Source organism: Oncorhynchus clarkii, chromosome 29, assembly GCF_045791955.1.
Source record: "Oncorhynchus clarkii lewisi isolate Uvic-CL-2024 chromosome 29, UVic_Ocla_1.0, whole genome shotgun sequence".
NCBI classification, from domain to species: Eukaryota; Metazoa; Chordata; class Actinopteri; order Salmoniformes; family Salmonidae; genus Oncorhynchus; species Oncorhynchus clarkii.
In genome coordinates, this window is record NC_092175.1 from 42,226,757 (window position 1) to 42,251,756 (window position 25,000).

Consider the following 25,000-nt stretch of genomic DNA (forward strand, 5'->3'; position numbering starts at 1 on the left):
TTATATAGACAGGTGTGTGCCTTTCTAAATCATGTCCAATCAACTGAATTTACCACAGGTGGACTCCAATATATATATATATATATATATATATATATATATATATATATATATATATATATATATATATATATATAGGCCTTATTGCAATGAACTCCCTTCCATATTACTCAAATAAACAGCAAACCTGGTTTCATAAACAGATAAAGCAACACGGCACAACGCCTCTCCCCTATTTGACCTAGACAGTTTGTGTGTATGTACTGATATGTAGGCTACATGTGCCTTTTTAAAAATTGTATGTAGTTCTGTCCTTGAGCTGTTCATGTCTATTGATGTTCTGTATTATGTCATGTGTCTTGTTGTGTATCCTGTGTTCTGTGTGGACTCCAGGAAGAGTAGCTGTTGCTTTTGCAAAAGCTAATGGGGATCCTAATAAAATACCAAAATACCAATCTAGTTGTTGGAAAGGGTCTGAATACTTACGTGAAAAAGTTATTTCAGTTTTTTATTTTCAATACATTTGCAAACATTTCTAAAAACCTGTTTTCGCTTTGTCATTATGGGGTATTGTGTGTAGATTTATGAGGGGAAAAATATATTTAATACATTTTAGAATAAGGCTGTAAACGTAACAAAATGTGGAAACGGTCAAGGGGTCTGAATACGTTCTGAATGTTACTGTACATGAGTCTTGTACTATGTAAAGTGGCCTATTGGAAATAAAGACATATCATCGTACAGGTCAAAGAGCAAAGGGCAAAGGTGACTCACTCTCAGGAATGCGGACCTCCCGGGGCAGAGGGATTGTTGGACTGTTGTCGTTGAGGTCTACGATGATCACTGTGAGTGTGGCCGAACCGGCCAATCGCGGGCTGCCCCTGTCCGTCGCTGTGACGACCAGCCTTTCGCCAAGACAAAACAAAACAATCATCAGTGTGATGGTCTGAGGTTCATTTCTCAGTGTGATGGTCTGAGGTTGGGGTTAATTAATCAGTGTGATGGTTTGAGGTTGAGGTTGGGGTTCATTACTCAGTGTGATGGTTTGAGGTTGAAGTTAAGGTTGGTTACTCAGTGTGATGGTCTGAGGTTGAGGTTCATTACTCAGTGTGATGGTCTGAGGTTGAGGTTCATTACTCAGTGTGATGGTCTGAGGTTCATTACTCAGTGTGATGGTCTGAGGTTGATTACTCAATGTGATGGTTTGAGGTTGAGGTTCATTACTCAGTGTGATGGTCTGAGGTTCATTACTCAGTGTGATGGTCTGAGGTTCATTACTCAGTGTGATGGTCTGAGGTTGATTACTCAGTGTGATGGTCTGAGGTTGATTACTCAGTGTGATGGTTTGAGGTTGAGGTTCATTACTCAGTGTGATGGTTTGAGGTTGAAGTTAAGGTTGGTTACTCAGTGTGATGGTCTGAGGTTGAGGTTCATTATTCAGTGTGATGGTCTGAGGTTGAGGTTCATTACTCAGTGTGATGGGTTGAGGTTGAGGTTCATTACTCAGTGTGATGGTCTGAGGTTGAGGTTCATTACTCAGTGTGATGGTCTGAGGTTGAGGTTCATTATTCAGTGTGATGGTCTGAGGTTGAGGTTCATTATTCAGTGTGATGGTCTGAGGTTGAGGTTCATTACTCAGTGTGATGGTCTGAGGTTGAGGTTGATTACTCAGTGTGATGGTCTGAGGTTGATTACTCAGTGTGATGGTTTGAGGTTGAGGTTCATTACCCAGTGTGATGGTTTGAGGTTGAAGTTAAGGTTGGTTACTCAGTGTGATGGTCTGAGGTTGAGGTTCATTACTCAGTGTGATGGTCTGAGGTTGAGGTTCATTACTCAGTGTGATGGTCTGAGGTTCATTACTCAGTGTGATGGTCTGAGGTTGATTACTCAATGTGATGGTTTGAGGTTGAGGTTCATTACTCAGTGTGATGGTCTGAGGTTCATTACTCAGTGTGATGGTCTGAGGTTCATTACTCAGTGTGATGGTCTGAGGTTGATTACTCAGTGTGATGGTCTGAGGTTGATTACTCAGTGTGATGGTTTGAGGTTGAAGTTAAGGTTGGTTACTCAGTGTGATGGTCTGAGGTTGAGGTTCATTATTCAGTGTGATGGTCTGAGGTTGAGGTTCATTACTCAGTGTGATGGGTTGAGGTTGAGGTTCATTACTCAGTGTGATGGTCTGAGGTTGAGGTTCATTACTCAGTGTGATGGTCTGAGGTTGAGGTTCATTATTCAGTGTGATGGTCTGAGGTTGAGGTTCATTATTCAGTGTGATGGTCTGAGGTTGAGGTTCATTACTCAGTGTGATGGTCTGAGGTTGAGGTTGATTACTCAGTGTGATGGTCTGAGGTTGATTACTCAGTGTGATGGTTTGAGGTTGAGGTTCATTACCCAGTGTGATGGTTTGAGGTTGAAGTTAAGGTTGGTTACTCAGTGTGATGGTCTGAGGTTGAGGTTCATTATTCAGTGTGATGGCCTGAGGTTGAGGTTGATTACTCAGTGTGATGGGTTGAGGTTGAGGTTCTTTACTCAGTGTGATGGGTTGAGGTTGAGGTTCATTACTCAGTGTGATGGGTTGAGGTTGAGGTTCATTACTCAGTGTGATGGTTTGAGGTTTAGGTTCATTACTCAGTGTTATGGTCTGAGGTTCATTACTTAGTGTGATGGTGTGAGGTTCATTACTCAGTGTGATGGTTTGAGGTTGAGGTTTATTACTCAGTGTGATGGTTTGAGGTTGAGGTTGAGGTTCATTACTCAGTGTGATGGTCTGAGGTTAAGGTTGAGGTTCATTACTCAGTGTGATGGTCTGAGGTTCATTACTCAGTGTGATGGTCTGAGGTTCATTACTCAGTGTGATGGTTTGAGGTTGAGGTTCATTACTCAGTGTGATGGTTTGAGGTTGAGGTTCATTAGTCAGTGTGATGGTCTGAGGTTGAGGTTGTACGTTACTCTCTTGCCCATTCATTCATACACTAGCTACACCTTGCAGCCAGTTCCACTGCTTTTTTTTCCCATTCTTCCCCTATAATCAGGAAGTGATTAAGACCTGGGACATGAGGTGGATGAAGTATCAGATAGAAGGGGAAAACAGCAGTAAATCAGGACCTGGTAGAGTTTGAACACACCTACTTTTGATCTGAACCAGAGGTTTTTTCAAACCACTCCTCAGGGACACCTAGCCGTTCCATGAATTAGATTTTTTAAAATATTCCACATCTAGCACACCTGATGCAACTCGTCTGCTTATCGTCAATCCCTTGATAAGGTGAATCTGGTGAGCTAGTTCAGGGCAACTTAGAAATAAGGGATGGAATTTTAAAAGAAAGAAAGAGGAGGGTGTGTTGGGCTGTATTGGGCTGCATTGGGCTCTATTGGGCTGTATTGGGCTCTATTGGGCTGTATTGGGCTCTATTGGGCTGTATTGGGCTCTATTGGGCTCTATTGGGCTGTATTGGGCTGTATTGGGCTCTGCTGGGCTGTATTGGGCTCTGCTGAGCTGTATTGGGCTCTGCTGGGCTGTATTGGGCTGTATTGGGCTCTATTAGGCTGTATTGGGCTATATTGAGCCGCACTATCCTGTATTGGGCTCTATTCGGCTGTATTGGGCTGCACTATGCTGTATTGGGCTGTATTGGGCCGTATCATGCTGTATTGGGCTGTATTGGGCTCTATTCGGCTATATTGGGCTGTATTATGCTGTTTTGGGCTGCACTATGCTGTATTGGGCTCTATTCGGCTGTATTGGGCTGCACTATGCTGTATTGAGCTGTGTTATGCTGTATTTGGCACACACACACCATTATCCCCTCACCTGGTCTGAGTCCAGATCTCTCTGCCACACACACACCATTATCCCCTCACCTGGTCTGAGTCCAGATCTCTCTGCTACACACACACACCATTATCCCCTCACCTGGTCTGAGTCCAGATCTCTCTGCCACACACACACACACACACCATTATCCCCTCACCTGGTCTGAGTCCAGATCTCTATGCCACACACACACACACACACACACCATTATCCCCTCACCTGGTCTGAGTCCAGATCTCTCTGCCACACACACACACCATTATCCCCTCACCTGGTCTGAGTCCAGATCTCTCTGCCACACACACACACCATTATCCCCTCACCTGGTCTGAGTCCAGATCTCTCTGCCACACACACACACCATTATCCCCTCACCTGGTCTGAGTCCAGATCTCTCTGTCCATGATGGCGGCGGTGGTGATGCTTCCCGTGACAGGGTCGATCTTGAACAGGCCGCTCATGCCTCCTGATGATTGGATAGAGTAGGTCACCTGACCGTTCTGCCCCTGGTCCACGTCCTCTGCCACCACCTGACAGATGAGACAGGAAGTAGCGGGAGAGTGAGTGTGTGTTCCTGTGAGAGAGTGTACGTGTGTGTGTGTGCGTGTGCGTGTGCGTGTGCGTGTGTGTGTGTGTGTGTGTGTGTGTGTGTGTGTGTTTGTGTGTGTGTGCTTGTGTGTGTGTGTGTGTGTGTGTGTGTGCCTGCTATTGTCCTCCATACCTGTATGATTGGCATGTCGTAACCCTGGGCCTCTCTCATGTAGGCTACATAGTTCTGGAGCTGGAAGCGTGGCAGGTTGTCATTGATGTCCTGCAGGATCAGGTTGACGGCCATGAAGGAGCTGGACGAAGCCGTCTCAGCCTTCACTACCAGGCGGAGTCGCGGAGTGTCCTCAAAGTCCAGACCCAACGACCTCTGAACCCAGATTTCACCTGGGGGACAGGGAGAGGGACAGGGAGAGGGACAGGTGATTAAGTGGTAAGGGAGAGCTGAGAGACAGTGAGAGGGTTAGGAGTATGGTGGAGCATGAGGGAGAATGGTGGAGTATGGTGGTGTATGGTGGGGGGTGGTGGAGTATGGTGGAGTATGGGGGAGAATGGTGGTGTATGGTGGTGTATGGTGGGGGGTGGTGGAGTATGGTGGAGTATGGTGGAGCATGGGGGAGAATGGTGGAGTATGGTGGTGTATGGTGGTGTATGGTGGTGTATGGTGGTGTATGGTGGGGGGTGGTGGAGTATGGTGAGGGGTGGTGGAGTATGGTGGGGGGTGGTGGTGTATGGCGGGGGGTGGTGGAGTATGGTGGGGGGCGATGGAGTATGGCGGGGGGTGGTGGAGTATGGTGGGGGGCGATGGAGTATGGCGGGGGGTGGTGGAGTATGGTGGGGGGTGGTGGAGTATGGTGAGGGGTGGTGGAGTATGGCGGGGGGCGATGGAGTATGGCGGGGGACGGTGGAGTATGGTGGAGTATGGTGCAGTATGGTGAGGGGTGGTGGAGTATGGTGGGGGGCGGTGGAGTATGGTGGAGTATGGTGGGGGGTGGCGGAGTATGATGGAGTATGGGGGGGGGGGGGGGGGGGTGGAGTATGGCGGAGTATGGTGGAGTATGGTGAGGGGTGGTGGGGTATGGTGGGGGGTGGTGGAGTATGGTGGAGTATGGTGGGGGGTGGCGGAGTATGGTGGAGTATGGCGAAGTATGGTGGAGTATGGTGGAGTATGGTGGGGGGTGGTGGTGTATGGTGGAGTATGGTGGAGTATGGTGGGGGGTGGTGGTGTATGGTGGGGGGTGGTGGAGTATGGTGGAGTATGGTGGAGTATGGTGAGGGGTGGTGGAGTATGGTGGGGGGGCGATGGAGTATGGTAAAGGGTGGTGGAGTATGGTGGAGTATGGTGGGGGGTGGTGGAGTATGGTGGAGTATGGTGGAGTATGGTGGAGTATGGCGGAGTATGGCGGGGGGTGGTGGAGTATGGTGGGGGGCGGTGGTGTATGGTGGGGGGCGGTGGAGTATGGTGGGGGGTGGTGGAGTATGGTTAGGGGGGTTTTGGTGGAGTATGGTGGAGTATGGTGGAGTATGGTGGAGTATGGTGGGGGTCGGTGGAGTATGGTGGGGGGCGATGGAGTATGGTGAGGGGTGGTGGAGTATGGTGGAGTATGGTGAGGGGTGGTGGAGTATGGTGGAGTATGGTGGAGTATGGTGAGGGGTGGTGGAGTATGGTGAGGGGTGGTGGAGTATGATGGGGGGCGGTGGAGTATGGTGGGGGGCGGTGGAGTATGGTGGAGTATGGTGGAGTATGGTGGTGTATGGTGGAGTATGGTGGAGTATGGTGGAGTATGGTGGGGGGCGGTGGGGTATGGTGGGGGGCGGTGGGGTATGGTGGGGGGCGGTGGGGTATGGTGGGGTATGGTGGGGGGCGATGGGGTATGGTGACTTCTATGATCTTATTAGAACACTGGAACAGATAGTACATGGTGAGCATAAACTCTAGACATACAGTACACTATATATACACAATACAATATATATACAATACACTATATACATACAGTACATTATATATACACTACATATACAGTACACTATATATACACAATACAATATATATACAGTACACTATATATACACACAATACAATATATATACAATACACTATATATATACAGTACATTATATATACACTACATATACAGTACACTATATATACACAATACAATATATATACAGTACACTATATATACAATATAATATATATACAATACACTATATATACAGTACACTATATATACAGTACACTATATATACAATACAATATATATACAATACACTATATACATACAGTACATTATATATACACTACATATACAGTACACTATATATACACAATACAATATATATACAGTACACTATATATACAATATAATATATATACAATACACTATATATACAGTACACTATATATACAGTACACTATATATACAATACACTATATATACACACAATACACTATATTCACAATACACTATATATACACAATACACTAAATATACAATACACTATATATACAATACACTATATATACAGTACACTATATATACAACACACTATATATACAGTACACTATATATACAGTACACTATATATACAGAATACACTATATATACAGTACACTATATATACGTAATACACTATATATGCAATACACTATATATAGAGTACACTATATTTACAACACACTTTATATACACAATACACCATATATACACACACTACACTATATACACAGTACACGATATATACAGTACACTATATATACAGTACACTATATATACACAACACACAATACAATACAATACACACTATATATACAATACACACTATATATACAATACACTAAATATACACAATACACTATATATACAGTACACTATATATAGAGTACACTATATATACACTATATATACAATACACTATATATACAAGCAGGTATTCATAAAGACAGAGCTTATAAAGCAGAAGAGATATACACTACACTATATAAACAAAAGTATGTGGACACTCCTTCAAATTAGTGGATTTGACTGTTTCAGTCACACCCATTGCTGACAAGTGTATAAAATCGAGCACACAGCCATGCAATCTCCATAGACAAGCATTGGCAGTTGAATTGCCTTACTGAAGAGCTCAATGACTTTCAACGTGGCACCGTCATAGGATGCCACCTTTGCAACAAGTGAGTTTGTGAAATTTCTACCCTGCTTGAGCTGCCCCCGGTCAACAGTAAGTGCTGTTATTGTGACGTAGAAACGTCTGGGAGCAACAACGGCTCAGCAGCGAAGTGGTAGGCCACACAAGCTCACGGAACGGGAACGTCGACTTCTGAAGCACGTCAAAATCGTTTGTCCTCTTTTGCAAAACTCACTACCGAGTTCCAAACTGCCTCTGGAAGCAACGCTTCACTATCTGGCAGTCTGACGGACAAATGCCAGGAGAACGCTACCCTCCCCAATGCAGAGTGCCAACTGTAAAGTTTGGTGGAGGAAGAATAATAGTCTGGGGCTGTTTTTCATGGTTCGGGCCCCTTAGTTCCAGCGAAGGAAAATCTTAACGCTACAGCATACAATGACATTCTAGACGATTCTGTGCTTCCAACTTTGTGGCAAAAGTTCGGGGAAGACCCTTTCCTGTTTCAGCATGACAATGCCTCCGTGCACAAGGCGAGGTTCAAACGGAAATGGTTTGTCGTGATTAGTGTGGAAGAACCTGACTGGCCTGCAAAGAGCCCTGACCTCAACCCCACCGAACACCTTTGTGATGAATTTGAACACAGACTACGCGCCTAATCACCCAACATCAGTGCCCGACCTCACTAATGCTCTTGTGGCTGAATAGAAGCAAGTCTAGCAAGTCTACTACAGCAATGTTCCAACATTCTAGTGGAACACCTTCTCAGAAGAGTGGAGGCTGTTACAGTAGCAAAGGAGGGACCAACTCCATATTAATGCCCATGATTTTGGAATGAGATGTTCGATGAGCAGGTGTCCACATACTTTGGTCATGTAGTGCATGTCCCCACTGCGTTCACTGTCTGTTTACAGAGAAGAGTCGGATTCCTCTATAATGTGTTGTTAACCCGAGGAGTGTTGTAGTACAGTACTATTAACTCTGTGAGTGATGTAGTACAGTACTATTAACCCTGTGAGTGATGTAGTACAGTACTATTAACTCTAAGTATTGTAGTATAGTACTATTAACTCTGTGTGTTGTAGTACAGTACTATTAACTCTGTGAGTGATGTAGTACAGTACTATTAACTCTAAATATTGTAGTATAGTACTATTAACTCTGTGAGTGTTGTAGTATGGTAATATTAACTCTGTGAGTGTTGTAGTACAGTACTATTAACTCTGTGAGTGTTGTAGTACAGTACTATTAACTCTGTGAGTGTTGTAGTACAGTACTATTAACTCTGTGAGTGTTGTAGTACAGTACTATTAACTCTGTGAGTGTTGTAGTACAGTAATATTAACTCTGTGAGTGTTGTAGTACAGTAATATTAACTCTGTGAGTGATGTAGTACAGTAATATTAACTCAGTGAGTGATGTAGTACAGTAATATTAACTCAGTGAGTGATGTAGTACAGTAATATTAACTCTGTGAGTGTTGTAGTACGGTAATATTAACTCTGTGAGTGTTGTAGTATGGTAATATTAACTCTGTGAGTGATGTAGTACAGTAATATTAACTCTGTGAGTTATGTAGAACAGTAATATTAACTCTGTGAGTGATGTAGTACAGTAATATTAACTCAGTGAGTGATGTAGTACAGTAATATTAACTCAGTGAGTGATGTAGTACAGTAATATTAACTCTGTGAGTGTTGTAGTACAGTAATATTAACTCTGTGAGTGTTGTAGTATGGTAATATTAACTCTGTGAGTGATGTAGTATAGTACTATTAACTCTGTGAGTGTTGTAGTACAGTACTATTAACTCTGTGAGTGTTGTAGTACAGTAATATTAACTCTGTGAGTGTTGTAGTACAGTAATATTAACTCTGTGAGTGATGTAGTACAGTAATATTAACTCAGTGAGTGATGTAGTACAGTAATATTAACTCAGTGAGTGATGTAGTACAGTAATATTAACTCTGTGAGTGTTGTAGTACAGTAATATTAACTCTGTGAGTGTTGTAATATGGTAATATTAACTCTGTGAGTGATGTAGTACAGTAATATTAACTCTGTGAGTTATGTAGAACAGTAATATTAACTCTGTGAGTGATGTAGTACAGTAATATTAACTCAGTGAGTGATGTAGTACAGTAATATTAACTCAGTGAGTGATGTAGTACAGTAATATTAACTCTGTGAGTGTTGTAGTACAGTAATATTAACTCTGTGAGTGTTGTAGTATGGTAATATTAACTCTGTGAGTGATGTAGTACAGTACTATTAACTCTGTGAGTGTTGTAGTACAGTACTATTAACTCTGTGAGTGTTGTAGTACAGTAATATTAACTCTGTGAGTGTTGTAGTACAGTAATATTAACTCTGTGAGTGATGTAGTACAGTAATATTAACTCAGTGAGTGATGTAGTACAGTAATATTAACTCTGTGAGTGCTGTAGTTAGTATCTGTGAAGTATCTCTCCCATTGGAAGCTGCTGAGGGGAAGACGGCTCATAATAATGTCTGGAACGGAGCAAACAGAATGGCATCAAACACATGGAAACCATGGAAACCACGTGTTTGATACTGTTGATATCTTTCCAAATATTCCGCTCCAGCCTACTAAGTGCCCGTCCTCCCCAATTAAGGTGCCCCCCCCCCCCCTCCCCTCCCCTCCAACCTCCTGTGATCTCTAAGGTACCTGTGCTAGTGCCGATGCTGAAGGCCTGCAGTCTGTTTCCAGAGAAGAGACTATAGCTGATCCCTCTTCTTGTTCCATCAGGGTACTGGGCCTGATCCTGAGCTACAGCCGTACCTGCAGAGAGACAGGTTATTAAGACACACAGAGTACAACGTTACCAGGCAGGAAGGTTATGTATTTCAACCAGAATCCAATAAAACATGAACAGAACCCAACATAACATTGACACACGGTGGTCACCAACGGAACAATCGTAAACCGACAGGTCGCTCTTCCCATATAGTCAATATCCTGTGATAATGTATTAGACCAGGCATATAGTCTGAGATAATGTATTAGACCAGGCATATAGTCTGTGATAATGTATTAGACCAGGCATATAGTCTGTGATAATGTATTAGGCCAGACATATAGTCAATAAGCTGTGATAATGTATTAGGCCAGACATATAGTCTGAGATAATGTATTAGACCAGGCATACAGTCAATATGCTGTGATAATGTATTAGACCAGACATATAGTCTGTGATAATGTATTAGGCCAGACATATAGTCTGAGATAATGTATTAAACCAGGCATATAGTCAATATGCTGTGATAATTTATTAGACCAGACATATAGTCTGTGATCATGTATTAGACCAGACATATAGTCTTTGATAATGTATTAGACAAGGCATATAGTCAGTGATAATAATTAGACCAGGCATATAGTCAATATGCTGTGATAATGTATTAGACCAGGCATATAACCAATATGCTGTGATAGTGTATTAGGCCAGGCAAATAGTCAATATGCTGTGATAATGTATTAGACCAGGCATATAGTCAATATGCTGTGATAGTGTATTAGGCCAGGCATATAGCCAATATGCTGTGATAATGTATTAGGCCAGGCATATAGCCAATAGGCTGTGATAGTGTATTAGGCCAGGCATATAGCCAATATGCTGTGATAATGTATTAGACCAGGCATATGTCAATATCCTGTGATAATGTATTAGACCAGGCATATAGTCAATATGCTGTGATAATGTATTATATCAGGCATATGTCAATATCCTGTGATAATGTATTAGACCAGGCATATAGCCAATATCCTGTGATAATGTATTAGACCAGGCATATAGCCAATATCCTGTGATAATGTATTAGGCCAGGCATATAGCCAATATCCTGTGATAATGTATTAGACCAGGCATATAGCCAATATGCTGTGATAATGTATTAGGCCAGGCATATAGCCAATATCCTGTGATAATGTATTAGACCAGGCATATAGTCAATATCCTGTGATAATGTATTAGACCAGGCATATAGTCTGTGATAATGTATTAGGCCAGACATATAGTCAATATGCTGTGATAATGTCTTAGACCAGGCATAATGTCAATATGCTGTGATAATGTATTAGGCCAGACACTAGTCAATATTCTGTGGTAATATATTAAACCAGACATATAGTCAATATGCTGAGATAATGTATTAGACCAGACATATAGTCAATATTCTGAGATAATCTATTAGACCAGACGTATAGTCTGTGATAATGTATTAGATCAGGCATATAGTTTGTGATAATGTATTAGATCTTCGATAATGTATTAGGCCAGACATATAGTCTGTGATAATGTATTAGACCAGGCATATAGTCTGAGATAATGTATTAGACCAGGCATATAGTCTGTGATAATGTATTAGGCCAGACATATAGTCAATAAGCTGTGATAATGTATTAGGCCAGACATATAGTCTGAGATAATGTATTAGACCAGGCATATAGTCAATATGCTGTGATTATGTATTAGACCAGACATATAGTCAATATGCTGTGATAATGTATTAGACCAGACATATAGTCTGTGATAATGTATTAGGCCAGACATATAGTCTGAGATAATGTATTAGACCAGGCATATAGTCAATATGCTGTGATAATGTATTAGACCAGACATATAGTCTGTGATCAAGTATTAGACCAGACATATAGTCTTTGATAATGTATTAGACCAGGCATATAGTCAGTGATAATAATTAGACCAGGCATATAGTCAATATGCTGAGATAATGTATTAGACCAGACATATAGTCAATATTCTGAGATAATCTATTAGACCAGACATATAGTCTGTGATAATGTATTAGATCAGGCATATAGTTTGTGATAATGTATTAGATCTTCGATAATGTATTAGGCCAGACATATAGTCTGTGGTAATGTATCAGGCCAGACATATAGTCTGTGATAATGTATTAGACCAGGCATATAGTCTGTGATAATGTATTAGACCAGGCATATAGTCTGTGATAATGTATTAGGCCAGACATATAGTCAATAAGCTGTGATAATGTATTAGGCCAGACATATAGTCTGAGATAATGTATTAGACCAGGCATATAGTCAATATGCTGTGATAATGTATTAGACCAGACATATAGTCAATATGCTGTGAGAATGTATTAGACCAGACATATAGTCTGTGATAATGTATTAGGCCAGACATATAGTCTGAGATAATGTATTAGACCAGGCATATAGTCAATATGCTGTGATAATGTATTAGGCCAGGCATATAGTCAATATCCTGTGATAATGTATTAGGCCAGGCATATAGTCAATATCCTGTGATAATGTATTAGACCAGGCATATAGTCAATATGCTGTGATAATGTATTAGGCCAGGCATATAGCCAATATCCTGTGATAATGTATTAGACCAGGCATATAGTCAATATCCTGCGATAATGTATTAGACCAGGCATATAGTCTGTGATAATGTATTAGGCCAGACATATAGTCAATATGCTGTGATAATGTATTAGACCAGGCATATAGTCAATATCCTGCGATAATGTATTAGACCAGGCATATAGTCTGTGATAATGTATTAGGCCAGACATATAGTCAATATGCTGTGATAATGTATTAGACCAGACATATTGTCTATATTCTGAGATAATCTATTAGACCAGACATATAGTCTGTGATAATGTATTAGATCAGGCATATAGTTTGTGATAATGTATTAGATCTTCGATAATGTATTAGGCCAGACATATAGTCTGTGATAATGTATCAGGCCAGACATATAGTCTGTGATAATGTATTAGACCAGGCATATAGTCTGAGATAATGTATTAGACCAGGCATATAGTCTGTGATAATGTATTAGGCCAGACATATAGTCAATAAGCTGTGATAATGTATTAGGCCAGACATATAGTCTGAGATAATGTATTAGACCAGGCATATAGTCAATATGCTGTGATTATGTATTAGACCAGACATATAGTCAATATGCTGTGATAATGTATTAGACCAGACATATAGTCTGTGATAATGTATTAGGCCAGACATATAGTCTGAGACAATGTATTAGACCAGGCATATAGTCAATATGCTGTGATAATGTATTAGACCAGACATATAGTCTGTGATCATGTATTAGACCAGACATATAGTCTTTGATAATGTATTAGACCAGGCATATAGTCAGTGATAATAATTAGACCAGGCATATAGTCAATATGCTGAGATAATGTATTAGACCAGACATATAGTCAATATTCTGAGATAATCTATTAGACCAGACATATAGTCTGTGATAATGTATTAGATCAGGCATATAGTTTGTGATAATGTATTAGATCTTCGATAATGTATTAGGCCAGACATATAGTCTGTGGTAATGTATCAGGCCAGACATATAGTCTGTGATAATGTATTAGACCAGGCATATAGTCTGAGATAATGTATTAGACCAGGCATATAGTCTGCGATAATGTATTAGACCAGGCATATAGTCTGTGATAATGTATTAGGCCAGACATATAGTCAATAAGCTGTGATAATGTATTAGGCCAGACATATGTCAATATCCTGTGATAATGTATTAGACCAGGCATATAGCCAATATGCTGTGATAATGTATTAGACCAGGCATATGTCAATATCCTGTGATAATGTATTAGACCAGGCATATAGCCAATATCCTGTGATAATGTATTAGACCAGGCATATAGCCAATATGCTGTGATAATGTATTAGGGCTACTGCACAAATCTCATTCCTGAACCCAATGTCACATCAACAGATCCCAATGTCACATCAACAGATCCCAATGTCACATCAACAGAACCCAATGTCACATCCACAGAACCCAATGTCACATCAACAGATCCCAATGTCACGTCAACAGAACCCAATGTCACATCAACAGAACCCAATGTCAGAACCCGATAGATCGTCAACAGATTCTAATAGAACGTCAACAGAACCTGATCGAACGTCAACAGAACCTAAAAGAACGTCAGCAGAACACGACAGATCGTCAACAGAACCTGATAGAACGTCAACAGAACCTAAAAGAACGTCTACAGAACACGATAGATCATCAACAGAACCTGACAGAACGTCAACAGAACCTGATAGAACATAAACAGAACCCAATAGAACCCGATAGAACGTCAACAGAACCCGATAGAGCGTCAACAGTGTTGTGGAAAATCATGATGAAAGTGACCCTTTCAGTCTCGTTTTAGACCTGTACATGCCTTCTGTAAGACCCTATGACCTGTGAACCAGACCTGTACATGCCTTCTGTAAGACCCTATGACCTGTGAACCAGACCTGTACATGCCTTCTGTAAGACCCTATGACCTGTGAACCAGACCTGTACATGCCTTCTGTAAGACCCTATGACCTGTGAACCAGACCTGTACATGCCTTCTGTAAGACCCTCTGACCTGTGAACCAGACCTGTACATGCCTTCTGTAAGACCCTATGACCTGTGAACCAGACGTGTACATGCCTTCTGTAAGACCCTATGACCTGTGAACCAGACCTGTACATGCCTTCTGTAAGACCCTATGACCTGTGAACCAGACAACATCTTGGTGTCGTTATAGTCCTTATAATGTTGCTCAAATACGGAGTATGTCTAGATTCTGAAATACAAATTTTTTCACATTTCTTTATTTAACATAGAAAATCTAAACACTACCTGTTTTAACTTAACATTTTTTTATATATATATATATATATATATATATTGTTTGTAACTATATAATCTTCAAACACGTCAATATTCCAGAGTGGTGCTCTCTGGTACTTTTAATAATGTGACCCATTCGATACAGAGACATTTACGTGATAGGTCATTAACCAATCAGAGCCCTCCATTATGATTGCACGCTCATCAAGTCACCTGCAGAGGGAGTTACCTTTGAATCTATTTTCGGTTCACGGATCATAGCGTAGGTCTAAAAAGGGACTGAATTGGCCACTTTCATCATGATTTTCTACAAAATGGTTTGTGATAGAAATGTAAAAGGCATTTCAAACATCTTTTCACCCAATTACGTTTCTACGTGAGAATGTACAGAAAAATCAGATACCAACAATATTTTCTGCTCCCGCTGGCGTGGAATCTCCCTATCACGTCAACAGAACCCAATAGAACGTCAACAGAACCCAATAGAACGTCAACAGAATCCAAAAGAACGTAAACAGAACATGAACAGCATCCAGCAGAATGTCAACAGAATCCAACTGAATATAACAGAACTTCAACAGAATCCAACAGAACGTCAACAGAACATGAACAGAATCCAACAGAACCCAATAGAATGTCAACAGAACCAAAAAGAACGTAAAAAGAATCCAAAAGAACGTAAACAGAATCCAACAGAACATAATCCAATCGAACGTCAACAGAACATGAACAGAAATAAATTGAACATGAAGAGAATCCAATCTAATGTCAACAGAATATCAACAGAATTCTGAGTAACAACATTATTTTATTTGGCAAGTCAGTTTAAGAACCAATTCTTATTTTCAATGACGGCCTAGGAACAGTGGGTTAACTGCCTGTTTAGGCGCAGAACGACAGATTTGTACCTTGTCAGCTCGGGAATTTGAACTTGCAACCTTCCAGTTACTAGACCAACGCTCTAACCACTAGGCTACGCTGCCGCCCCAAGATGACGTGTTACCGACAGTCTAGTCTATTGATAGTGAGTTGAGCATCTACAGATGGGACTATCCAAATAAGGTTACCACAAACCTTTGGCGGCGTTCTCCTGTATGCTGACGTCTCTGGCGTTCCTTGAGAACCTGATGCCTGTATACACCTGTTCCTTCACATAGACCACCACCACCCCCAGGCTGGACTGGGCCGGGGTTCCCTGGTCCATAGCCTCCACCATGAGGGTCCTCTGGGCCTGACTCAGCCTGTCTATCCCCTCTGTCCCCTGGATCTCCCCTGTTAGGGAGTTGATGCTGAAACCCCTCACTGGACCGGCAAAACGGTAGAACACAGAGCCGTTGGCGCCAAAGTCCTTGTCCTCGGCCCGCATGGTGGCCAGGACCCGATGTGATTGGCTGGCCAAGACCTCAACAACGAGGGGGTCTTGGATGAAGAATGGAGCGTTGTCGTTTATGTCCAGGATCGTCACGGTTACCTGGGTTACGAAGAAGCGGAGAATGAAAAGGGGGTTTGGGTTGGGAAAGAGAGGGAGGAGAGAGGGTTAGGAAAGAGAGGGAGGAGAGAGGGTTAGGAAAGAGAGGGAGGAGAGAGGGTTAGGAAAGAGAGGGAGGAGAGAGGGTTGGGAAAGAGAGGGAGGAGAGAGGGTTGGGAAAGAGAGGGAGGAGAGAGGGTTGGGAAAGAGAGGGAGGAGAGATGGTTAGGAAAGAGAGGGAGGAGAGAGGGTTAGGAAAGAGAGGGAGGAGAGAGGGTTAGGAAAGAGAGGGAGGAGAGAGGGTTAGGAAAGAGAGGGAGGAGAGAGGGTTAGGAAAGAGAGGGAGGAGAGAGGGTTGGGAAAGAGAGGGAGGAGAGAAGGTTGGGAAAGAGAGGGAGGAGAGAGGGTTAGGAAAGAGAGGGAGGAGAGAGGGTTGGGAAAGAGAGCGAGGACAGAGGGTTAGGAAAGAGAGGGAGGAGAGAGGGTTGGGAAAGAGAGGGAGGAGAGAGGGTTAGGAAAGAGAGGGAGGAGAGAGGGTTAGGAAAGAGAGGGAGGAGAGAGGGTTGGGAAAGAGAGGGATGAGAGAGGGTTAGGCAAGAGAGGGAGGAGAGAGGGTTGGGAAAGAGAGGGAGGAGAGAGGGTTGGGAGAGAGAGGGAGGAGAGAGGGTTGGGAAAGAGAGGGAGGAGAGAGGGTTGGGAGAGAGAGGGAGGAGAGAGGGTTGGGAGAGAGAAGAGGAGAGAGGGTTGGGAGAGAGAAGAGGAGAGAGGGTTGAGGGAGATGTGATGGTAAAGTTATCCTCTGAGGAAGGTAGTATGCCTATATAAAATACATATTGTCCTTCACATAAAGTATTTATTGAAAAATCAATGATGTGTTGTCGTTTGGCACTGTTACCTGAGCCGAGGTGTTTCTGGGCTCTGCAGGTGACAGGTCCACAGCGAACACACGGAAGCTGTACGACGCCCTCTTCTCTCGGTCCACCGGCGACGCCGTTGTAATACAGCCAGTGTTTTCGTCAACGGTGAAAGCGCCCCTAGCCTCCTGACTCAGGAAATACAGCACCTTCCCGTTCTCCCCCTCATCTGCGTCTGTGGCCGTCACCTGTGGCCATCACCAATATTAGTTGTTTTTCTTGTTGAAAGTTATGGACCTATTATGAACTAGCTTTAATACTGCAGATATATTGTTTCTTCCATCAATGTAATTGTCTGCATCATTTCCACTCCCTCATATATATATTTTGTAAATATGTACAGTATATACACACACACACCTTTAAAAATATATTTTCCTTTATTATTGTCCCCTAACCCTACCACCCCTCCCCTAACCCTACCACCCCTCCCCCTCCCCTACCACCCCTCCCCTAACGCTACCACCCCTCCCCTAACCCTACCACCCCTCCCCCTCCCCTACCACCCCTCCCCTAACGCTACCACCCCTCCCCTAACCCTACCACCCCTCCCCTAACCCTACCACCCCTCCCCCTCCCCTACCACCCCTCCCCTAACGCTACCACCCCTCCCCTAACCCTACCACCCCTCCCCTAACCCTACCACCCCTCCCCTAACCCTACCACCCCTGCCCTAACGCTACCACCCCTCCCCTAACCCTACCACCCCTCCCCTAACCCTACCACCCCTCCCCTATCCCTACCACCCCTCCCCTAACCCTACCACCCCTCCCCTAACCCTACCACCCCTCCCCTAATACTACCACCCCTCCCCTAACCATACCACCCCTCCCCTAATGCTACCACCGCTCCCCTAATGCTATCACCCCTCCCCTAACCCTACCACCCCTCCCCTAACGCTACCACCCCTCCCCTAACCGTACCACCCCTCCCCTAATGCTACCACCGCTCCCCTAATGCTACCACCCCTCCCCTAACCCTACCACCCCTCCCCTAACGCTACCACCCCTCCCCTAACCCTACCACCCCTCCCCTAACGCTACCACCCCTCCCTTAACCCTACCACCCCTCCCCTAACGCTACCACCCCTCCCCTAACCCTACCACCCCTCCCCTAACCCTACCACCCCTCCCCTAGCCCTACCACCCCTCCCCTAACGCTACCACCCCTCCCCTAACCCTACCACCCCTCCCCTAACCCTACCACCCCTCCCCTATCCCTACCACCCCTCCCCTAACCCTACCACCCCTCCCCTAACCCTACCACCCCTCCCCTAATGCTACCACCCCTCCCCTAACCATACCACCCCTCCCCTAATGCTACCACCGCTCCCCTAATGCTACCACCCCTCCCCTAACCCTACCACCCCTCCCCTAACGCTACCACCCCTCCCCTAATCCTACCACCCCTCCCCTAATGCTACCACCGCTCCCCTAATGCTACCACCCCTCCCCTAACCCTACCACCCCTCCCCTAACGCTGCCACCCCTCCCCTAACCCTACCACCCCTCCCCTAACGCTACCACCCCTCCCTTAACCCTACCACCCCTCCCCTAACGCTACCACCCCTCCCCTAACCCTACCACCCCTCCCCTAACGCTACCACCCCTCCCCTAACGCTACCACCCCTCCCCTAACGCTACCACCCCTCCCCTAACCCTACCACCCCTCCCCTAACCCTACCACCCCTCCCCCAACCCTACCACCCCTCCCCTAACGCTACCACCCCTCCCCTAACCCTACCACCCCTCCCCTAACCCTACCACCCCTCCCCTAACCCTACCACCCCTCCCCCAACCCTACCACCCCTCCCCTAACGCTACCACCCCTCCCCTAACCCTACCACCCCTCCCCTAACGCTACCACCCCTCCCCTAACCCTACCACCCCTCCCCTAACCCTACCACCCCTCCCCTAACCCTACCACCCCTCCCCTAACGCTACCACCCCTCCCCTAACCCTACCACCCCTCCCCTAACGCTACCACCCCTCCCCTAATTCTACCACCCCTCCCCTAACCCTACCACCCCTCCCCTAACGCTACCACCCCTCCCCTAATGCTACCACCCTTCCCCTAACCCTACCACCCCTCCCCTAACGCTACCACCCCTCCCCTAACGCTACCACCCCTCCCCTAACGCTACCACCCCTCCCCTAATGCTACCACCCCTCCCCTAACCCTACCACCCCTCCCCTAACCCTACCACCCCTCCCCTAACGCTATCACCCCTCCCCTAACGCTATCACCCCTCCCCTAACACTACCACCCCTCCCCTAACCCTACCACCCCTCCCCTAACCCTACCACCCCTACCCTAACCCTACCACCCCTCCCCTAACCCTACCACCCCTCCCCTAATGCTACCACCCCTCCTCTAACGCTACCACCCCTCCCCTAACCCTACCACCCCTCCCCTAACGCTACCACCCCTCCCCTAACCCTACCACCCCTCCCCTAACCCTACCACCCCTCCCCTAACCCTACCACCCCTCCCCTAATTCTACCAACCCCTCCCCTAATGCCACCACCCCTCCCCTAACGCCACCACCCCTCCCCTAACGCTACCACCCCTCCCCTAACCCTACCACCCCTCCCCTAACCCTACCACCCCTCCCCTAACGCTACCACCCCTCCCCTAACCATACCACCCCTCCCCTAACCCAACCACCCCTCCCCTAATGCTACCACCCCTCCCCTAACCCTACCACCACTCCCCTAACCCTACCACCCCTCCCCTAATTCTACCACCCCTCCCCTAATGCTACCACCCCTCCCCTAACGCTACCACCCCTCCCCTAACCCTACCACCCCTCCCCTAACCCTACCACCCCTCCCCTAACGCTACCACCCCTCCCCTAACCATACCACCCCTCCCCTAACCTTACCACCCCTCCCCTAACCCTACCACCCCTCCCCTAACGCTACCACCCCTCCCCTAATGATACCACCCCTCCCCTAACCATACCACCCCTCCCCTAACGCTACCACCCCTCCCCTAATGCTACCACCCCTCCCCTAATGCTACCACCCCTCCCCTAACGCTACCACCCCTCCCCTAACGCTACCACCCCTCCCCTAACGCTACCACCCCTCCCCTAACCCTACCACCCCTCCCCTAACGCTACCACCCCTCCCCTAACGCTACCACCCCTCCCCTAACCTTACCACCCCTCCCCTAATTCTACCACCCCTCCCCTAATGCTACCACCCCAATATGGTGACCTTAGTATGGGTAACTGCAGCCCAATATGGTGACCTTAGGGTGACCTTAGTATGGGTAACTGCAGCCCAATATGGTGACCTTAGTATGGGTAACTGCAGCCCAATATGGTGACCTTAGTATGGGTATCTGCAGCCCAATATGGTGACCCTAGTATGGGTATCTGCAGCCCAATATGGTGACCTTAGTATGGGTAACTGCAGCCCTATTTGGTGACCTTAGTATGGGTGTCTGCAGCCCAATATGGTGACCTTAGTATGGGTAACTGCAGCCCAATTTGGTGACCTTAGTATGGGTAACTGCAGCCCAATATGGTGACCTTAGTATGGGTATCTGCAGCCCAATATGGTGACCCTAGTATGGGTATCTGCAGCCCAATATGGTGACCTTAGTATGGGTAACTGCAGCCCTATTTGGTGACCTTAGTATGGGTATCTGCAGCCCAATATGGTGACCTTAGTATGGGTATCTGCAGCCCAATATGGTGACCTTAGTATGGGTATCTGCAGCCCAATATGGTGACCCTAGTATGGGTATCTGCAGCCCCATATGGTGACCTTAGTATGGGTAACTGCAGCCCAATTTGGTGACCTTAGTATGGGTAACTGCAGCCCAATTTGGTGACCTTAGTATGGGTAACTGCAGCCCAATATGGTTACCTTAGTATGGGTAACTTCAGCCCAATATGGTGACCTTAGTATGGGTAACTGCAGCCCAATTTGGTGACCTTAGTATGGGTAACTGCAGCCCAATTTGGTGACCTTAGTATGGGTAACTGCAGCCCAATATGGTGACCTTAGTATGGGTAACTGCAGCCCAATTTGGTGACCTTAGTATGGGTAACTGCAGCCCAATTTGGTGACCTTAGTATGGGTAACTGCAGCCCAATATGGTGACCTTAGTATGGGTAACTGCAGCCCAATATGGTGACCTTAGTATGGGTAACTGCAGCCCAATTTGGTGACCTTAGTATGGGCGAGTTGGTGTGTCAAGAGGAGGTGGTGTATGGAAAGCAAATCAACTGATTGGGCAGATTGGTTGCCACTCGTGACCGTTTCACGTGGCTGATTGGGCTGTACAACGAGTAGATAAGCCGGTGCGAATGATTGGTTCAAGTATGGGCAGCTGCAGCTCTGGACTATGGATGATATCCAACGGGAGCTGACGGAGTTAATGAAATGGTATTAACCACGTGGAAACCACGTGTGATGTCTTTGATACCAGTCCATTGACTCCATTCCAGTCATTATTATGAGCCTTCCTCCCCTTAGCAGCCTCCTCTGTTGCTATCTTACTTAAAAATAAAAAAATCACGCAAGAGAAAAAAAATGGCCACGTTGGCGATCGCCAATGACAACGCTATACAGACGCCGAGCGGGAAACACCTTAGGTCGGCAGACACCGGGCATCTGTGTCACGACGGTCGCTAACGCGTCCGTTTTTACCCCCTCCCATGATTTCATTTCAAGTAGGATAGCAGCCTACACAAGAAATAACTCATATTGATAGCCATCTAGATGTCACCTTGATACATACATACATTCTCAATGGGGAGGACATGAACGGCAACAACACCAGGACACAGTGTCCTTTCGCTCCCGTTGCCAAGCTCTACTGGAGAGCTGTACTGTACTGTAGAGCTCACCCTGGCGTGATGTTTTCATGACCGTGTAAATCTCTCTACGACAAGGTGACTTTCATCAATATATTCGTCTCTTTTTACTCTCTCTGATTCAAAAATGTTAATTACCATCAAAATAGACATCATGCAAAATCAATACAATCAATACAAATCCCACCAATGACACCTCCTCACCACCCATTCAAATGTTGAATGAACTGAATTGAGACTGTTGATGGTGTAGCTGCCACTATAACATTGTTTTGGTTTTAGTTGCATCTTTAACTTAGTTGGAACCCTTATCTTACCTCAACACGGAAGTGGAGATGCAATAATATTGTATTTCATCATATCTGAACGTAAATGATCCTATCTTACCTCTAAGACTGTAGTTCCCTGGGCAGCGTCCTCTGAGACGTCTATGGTGTAGCTGCTGCTGCTGAAGGCCGGACTGTTGTCATTTACATCCAACACTTTCACCTCCACTGTGGCTGTGCTGCTCAGAGCAGGAGAACCATGGTCCAGGGCCACCACCTCCAGGTTGTACCCTGCCCGCAGCTCCCGATCCAGGGGACGAGACGTGGACAGGGCCCCTGAACTGACATGGAGTTGGAAGATCCCGTCTGGGTCTCCAGCTGTAGGAGGGTAGAAGCAGAGAGACAGCTGTCATGGTGACGCCAGGTAACATTGACTAGATTTCATTTCAGATAGTTCAGATAGTGAAGTTTTCAATGTCCATGAACATCAGATCTATTCATCATCATCGAGTCGCTCATGAGAAACGGTCTGGTGTCAACCTCTAGGGAGACGATCTAGTGTCAACCTCTAGAGAGACAATCTGGTGTCAACCTCTAGAGACACGATCTGGTGTCAACCTCTAGAGAGATGATCTGATGTCAACCTCTAGAGACGATCTGGTGTCAACCTCTAGAGACGGACTGGTGTCAACCTCTAGAGACGATCTGGTGTCAACCTCTAGAGAGACGATCTGGTTTCAACCTCTAGAGAGACGATCTGGTGTCAACCTCTAGAGATGATCTGGTGTCAACCTCTAGAAATGATCTGGTGTCAACCTCTAGAGACGGACTGGTGTCAACCTCTTGAGACGATCTAGTGTCAACCTCTAGAGAGATGATCTGGTGTCAACCTCTAGAGACGGACTGGTGTCAACCTCTAGAGAGACGATCTAGTGTCAACCTCTAGAGAGACGATCTGGTGTCAACCTCTAGAGAGACGATCTGGTGTCAACCTCTAGAGAGACAATCTGGTGTCAACCTCTAGAGAGACGGTCTGGTGTCAACCTGTAGAGAGACGGTCTGGTGTCAACCTCTAGAGAGACGGTCTGGTGTCAACCTCTAGAGAGACGGTCTGGTGTCAACCTCTAGAGAGACGATCTGGTGTCAACCTCTAGAGAGACGGACTGGTGTCAACCTCTAGAGAGACAGTCTGGTGTCAACCTCTAGAGAAAATCTGGTGTCAACCTCTAGAGAGACGATCTGGTGTCAACCTCCAGAGACCCTCCTATGGTATGAAAACATACTCTTTTACAAACCCCCGCCCCACTCCCAAGGTCTTAACAGTGATCCTGTCCTCTATGTCTCCAGGTCTTAACAGTGATCCTGTCTCCAGGTCTTACCAGTGATCCTGTTCTCTATGTCTCCAGGTCTTAACAGTGATCCTGTCCTCTATGTCTCCAGGTCTTACCAGTGATCCTGTCTCCAGGTCTTACCAGTGATCCTGTCCTCTATGTCTCCAGGTCTTAACAGTGATCCTGTCTCCAGGTCTTACCAGTGATCCTGTTCTCTATGTCTCCAGGTCTTACCAGTGATCCTGTCTCCAGGTCTTACCAGTGATCCTGTCTCCAGGTCTTACCAGTGATCCTGTTCTCTATGTCTCCAGGTCTTACCAGTGATCCTGTTCTCTATGTCTCCAGGTCTTACCAGTGATCCTGTCCTCTATGTCTCCAGGTCTTACCAGTGATCCTGTCCTCTATGTCTCCAGGTCTTAACAGTGATCCTGTCTCCAGGTCTTACCAGTGATCCTGTTCTCTATGTCTCCAGGTCTTACCAGTGATCCTGTCTCCAGGTTTTACCAGTGATCCTGTCTCCAGGTCTTACCAGTGATCCTGTCTCCAGGTCTTACCAGTGATCCTGTCCTATATGTCTCCAGGTCTTAACAGCGATCCTGTCTCCAGGTCTTACCAGTCATCCTGTCTCCAGGTCTTACCAGTGATCCTGTCTCCAGGTCTTACCAGTGATCCTGTCCTCTATGTCTCCAGGTCTTAACAGTGATCCTGTCTCCAGGTTTTACCAGTGATCCTGTCTCCAGGTCTTACCAGTGATCCTGTCTCCAGGTCTTACCAGTGATCCTGTCCTATATGTCTCCAGGTCTTAACAGCGATCCTGTCTCCAGGTCTTACCAGTGATCCTGTCTCCAGGTCTTGCCAGTGATCGTGTCCTCTATGTCTCCAGGTCTTACCAGTGATCCTGTTCTCTATGTCTCCAGGTCTTAACAGTGATCCTGTCCTCTATGTCTACAGGTCTTACAAGTGATCCTGTCCTCTATGTCTCCAGGTCTTACCAGTGATCCTGTCCTCTATGTCT

General features: G+C 45.6%; 1 protein-coding gene across 1 annotated transcript in view; it reads right to left on the reverse strand.

Moving 5' to 3' along the window:
- The window catches only part of LOC139388242 (dachsous cadherin-related 1b), a 239,018-nt gene that overhangs the window by 14,975 nt on the left and 199,043 nt on the right, over nucleotides 1-25,000 (reverse strand). Inside the window, exons 22-28 of the mRNA XM_071134790.1 lie at nucleotides 22,776-23,032; nucleotides 17,539-17,745; nucleotides 16,250-16,646; nucleotides 10,182-10,295; nucleotides 4,536-4,747; nucleotides 4,190-4,344; nucleotides 775-905 (exon numbers count right to left, since the gene is read on the reverse strand). Coding sequence (XP_070990891.1) covers nucleotides 775-905; nucleotides 4,190-4,344; nucleotides 4,536-4,747; nucleotides 10,182-10,295; nucleotides 16,250-16,646; nucleotides 17,539-17,745; nucleotides 22,776-23,032 — 1,473 coding nt within the window. The remainder of the gene's footprint in view (nucleotides 1-774; nucleotides 906-4,189; nucleotides 4,345-4,535; nucleotides 4,748-10,181; nucleotides 10,296-16,249; nucleotides 16,647-17,538; nucleotides 17,746-22,775; nucleotides 23,033-25,000) is intronic.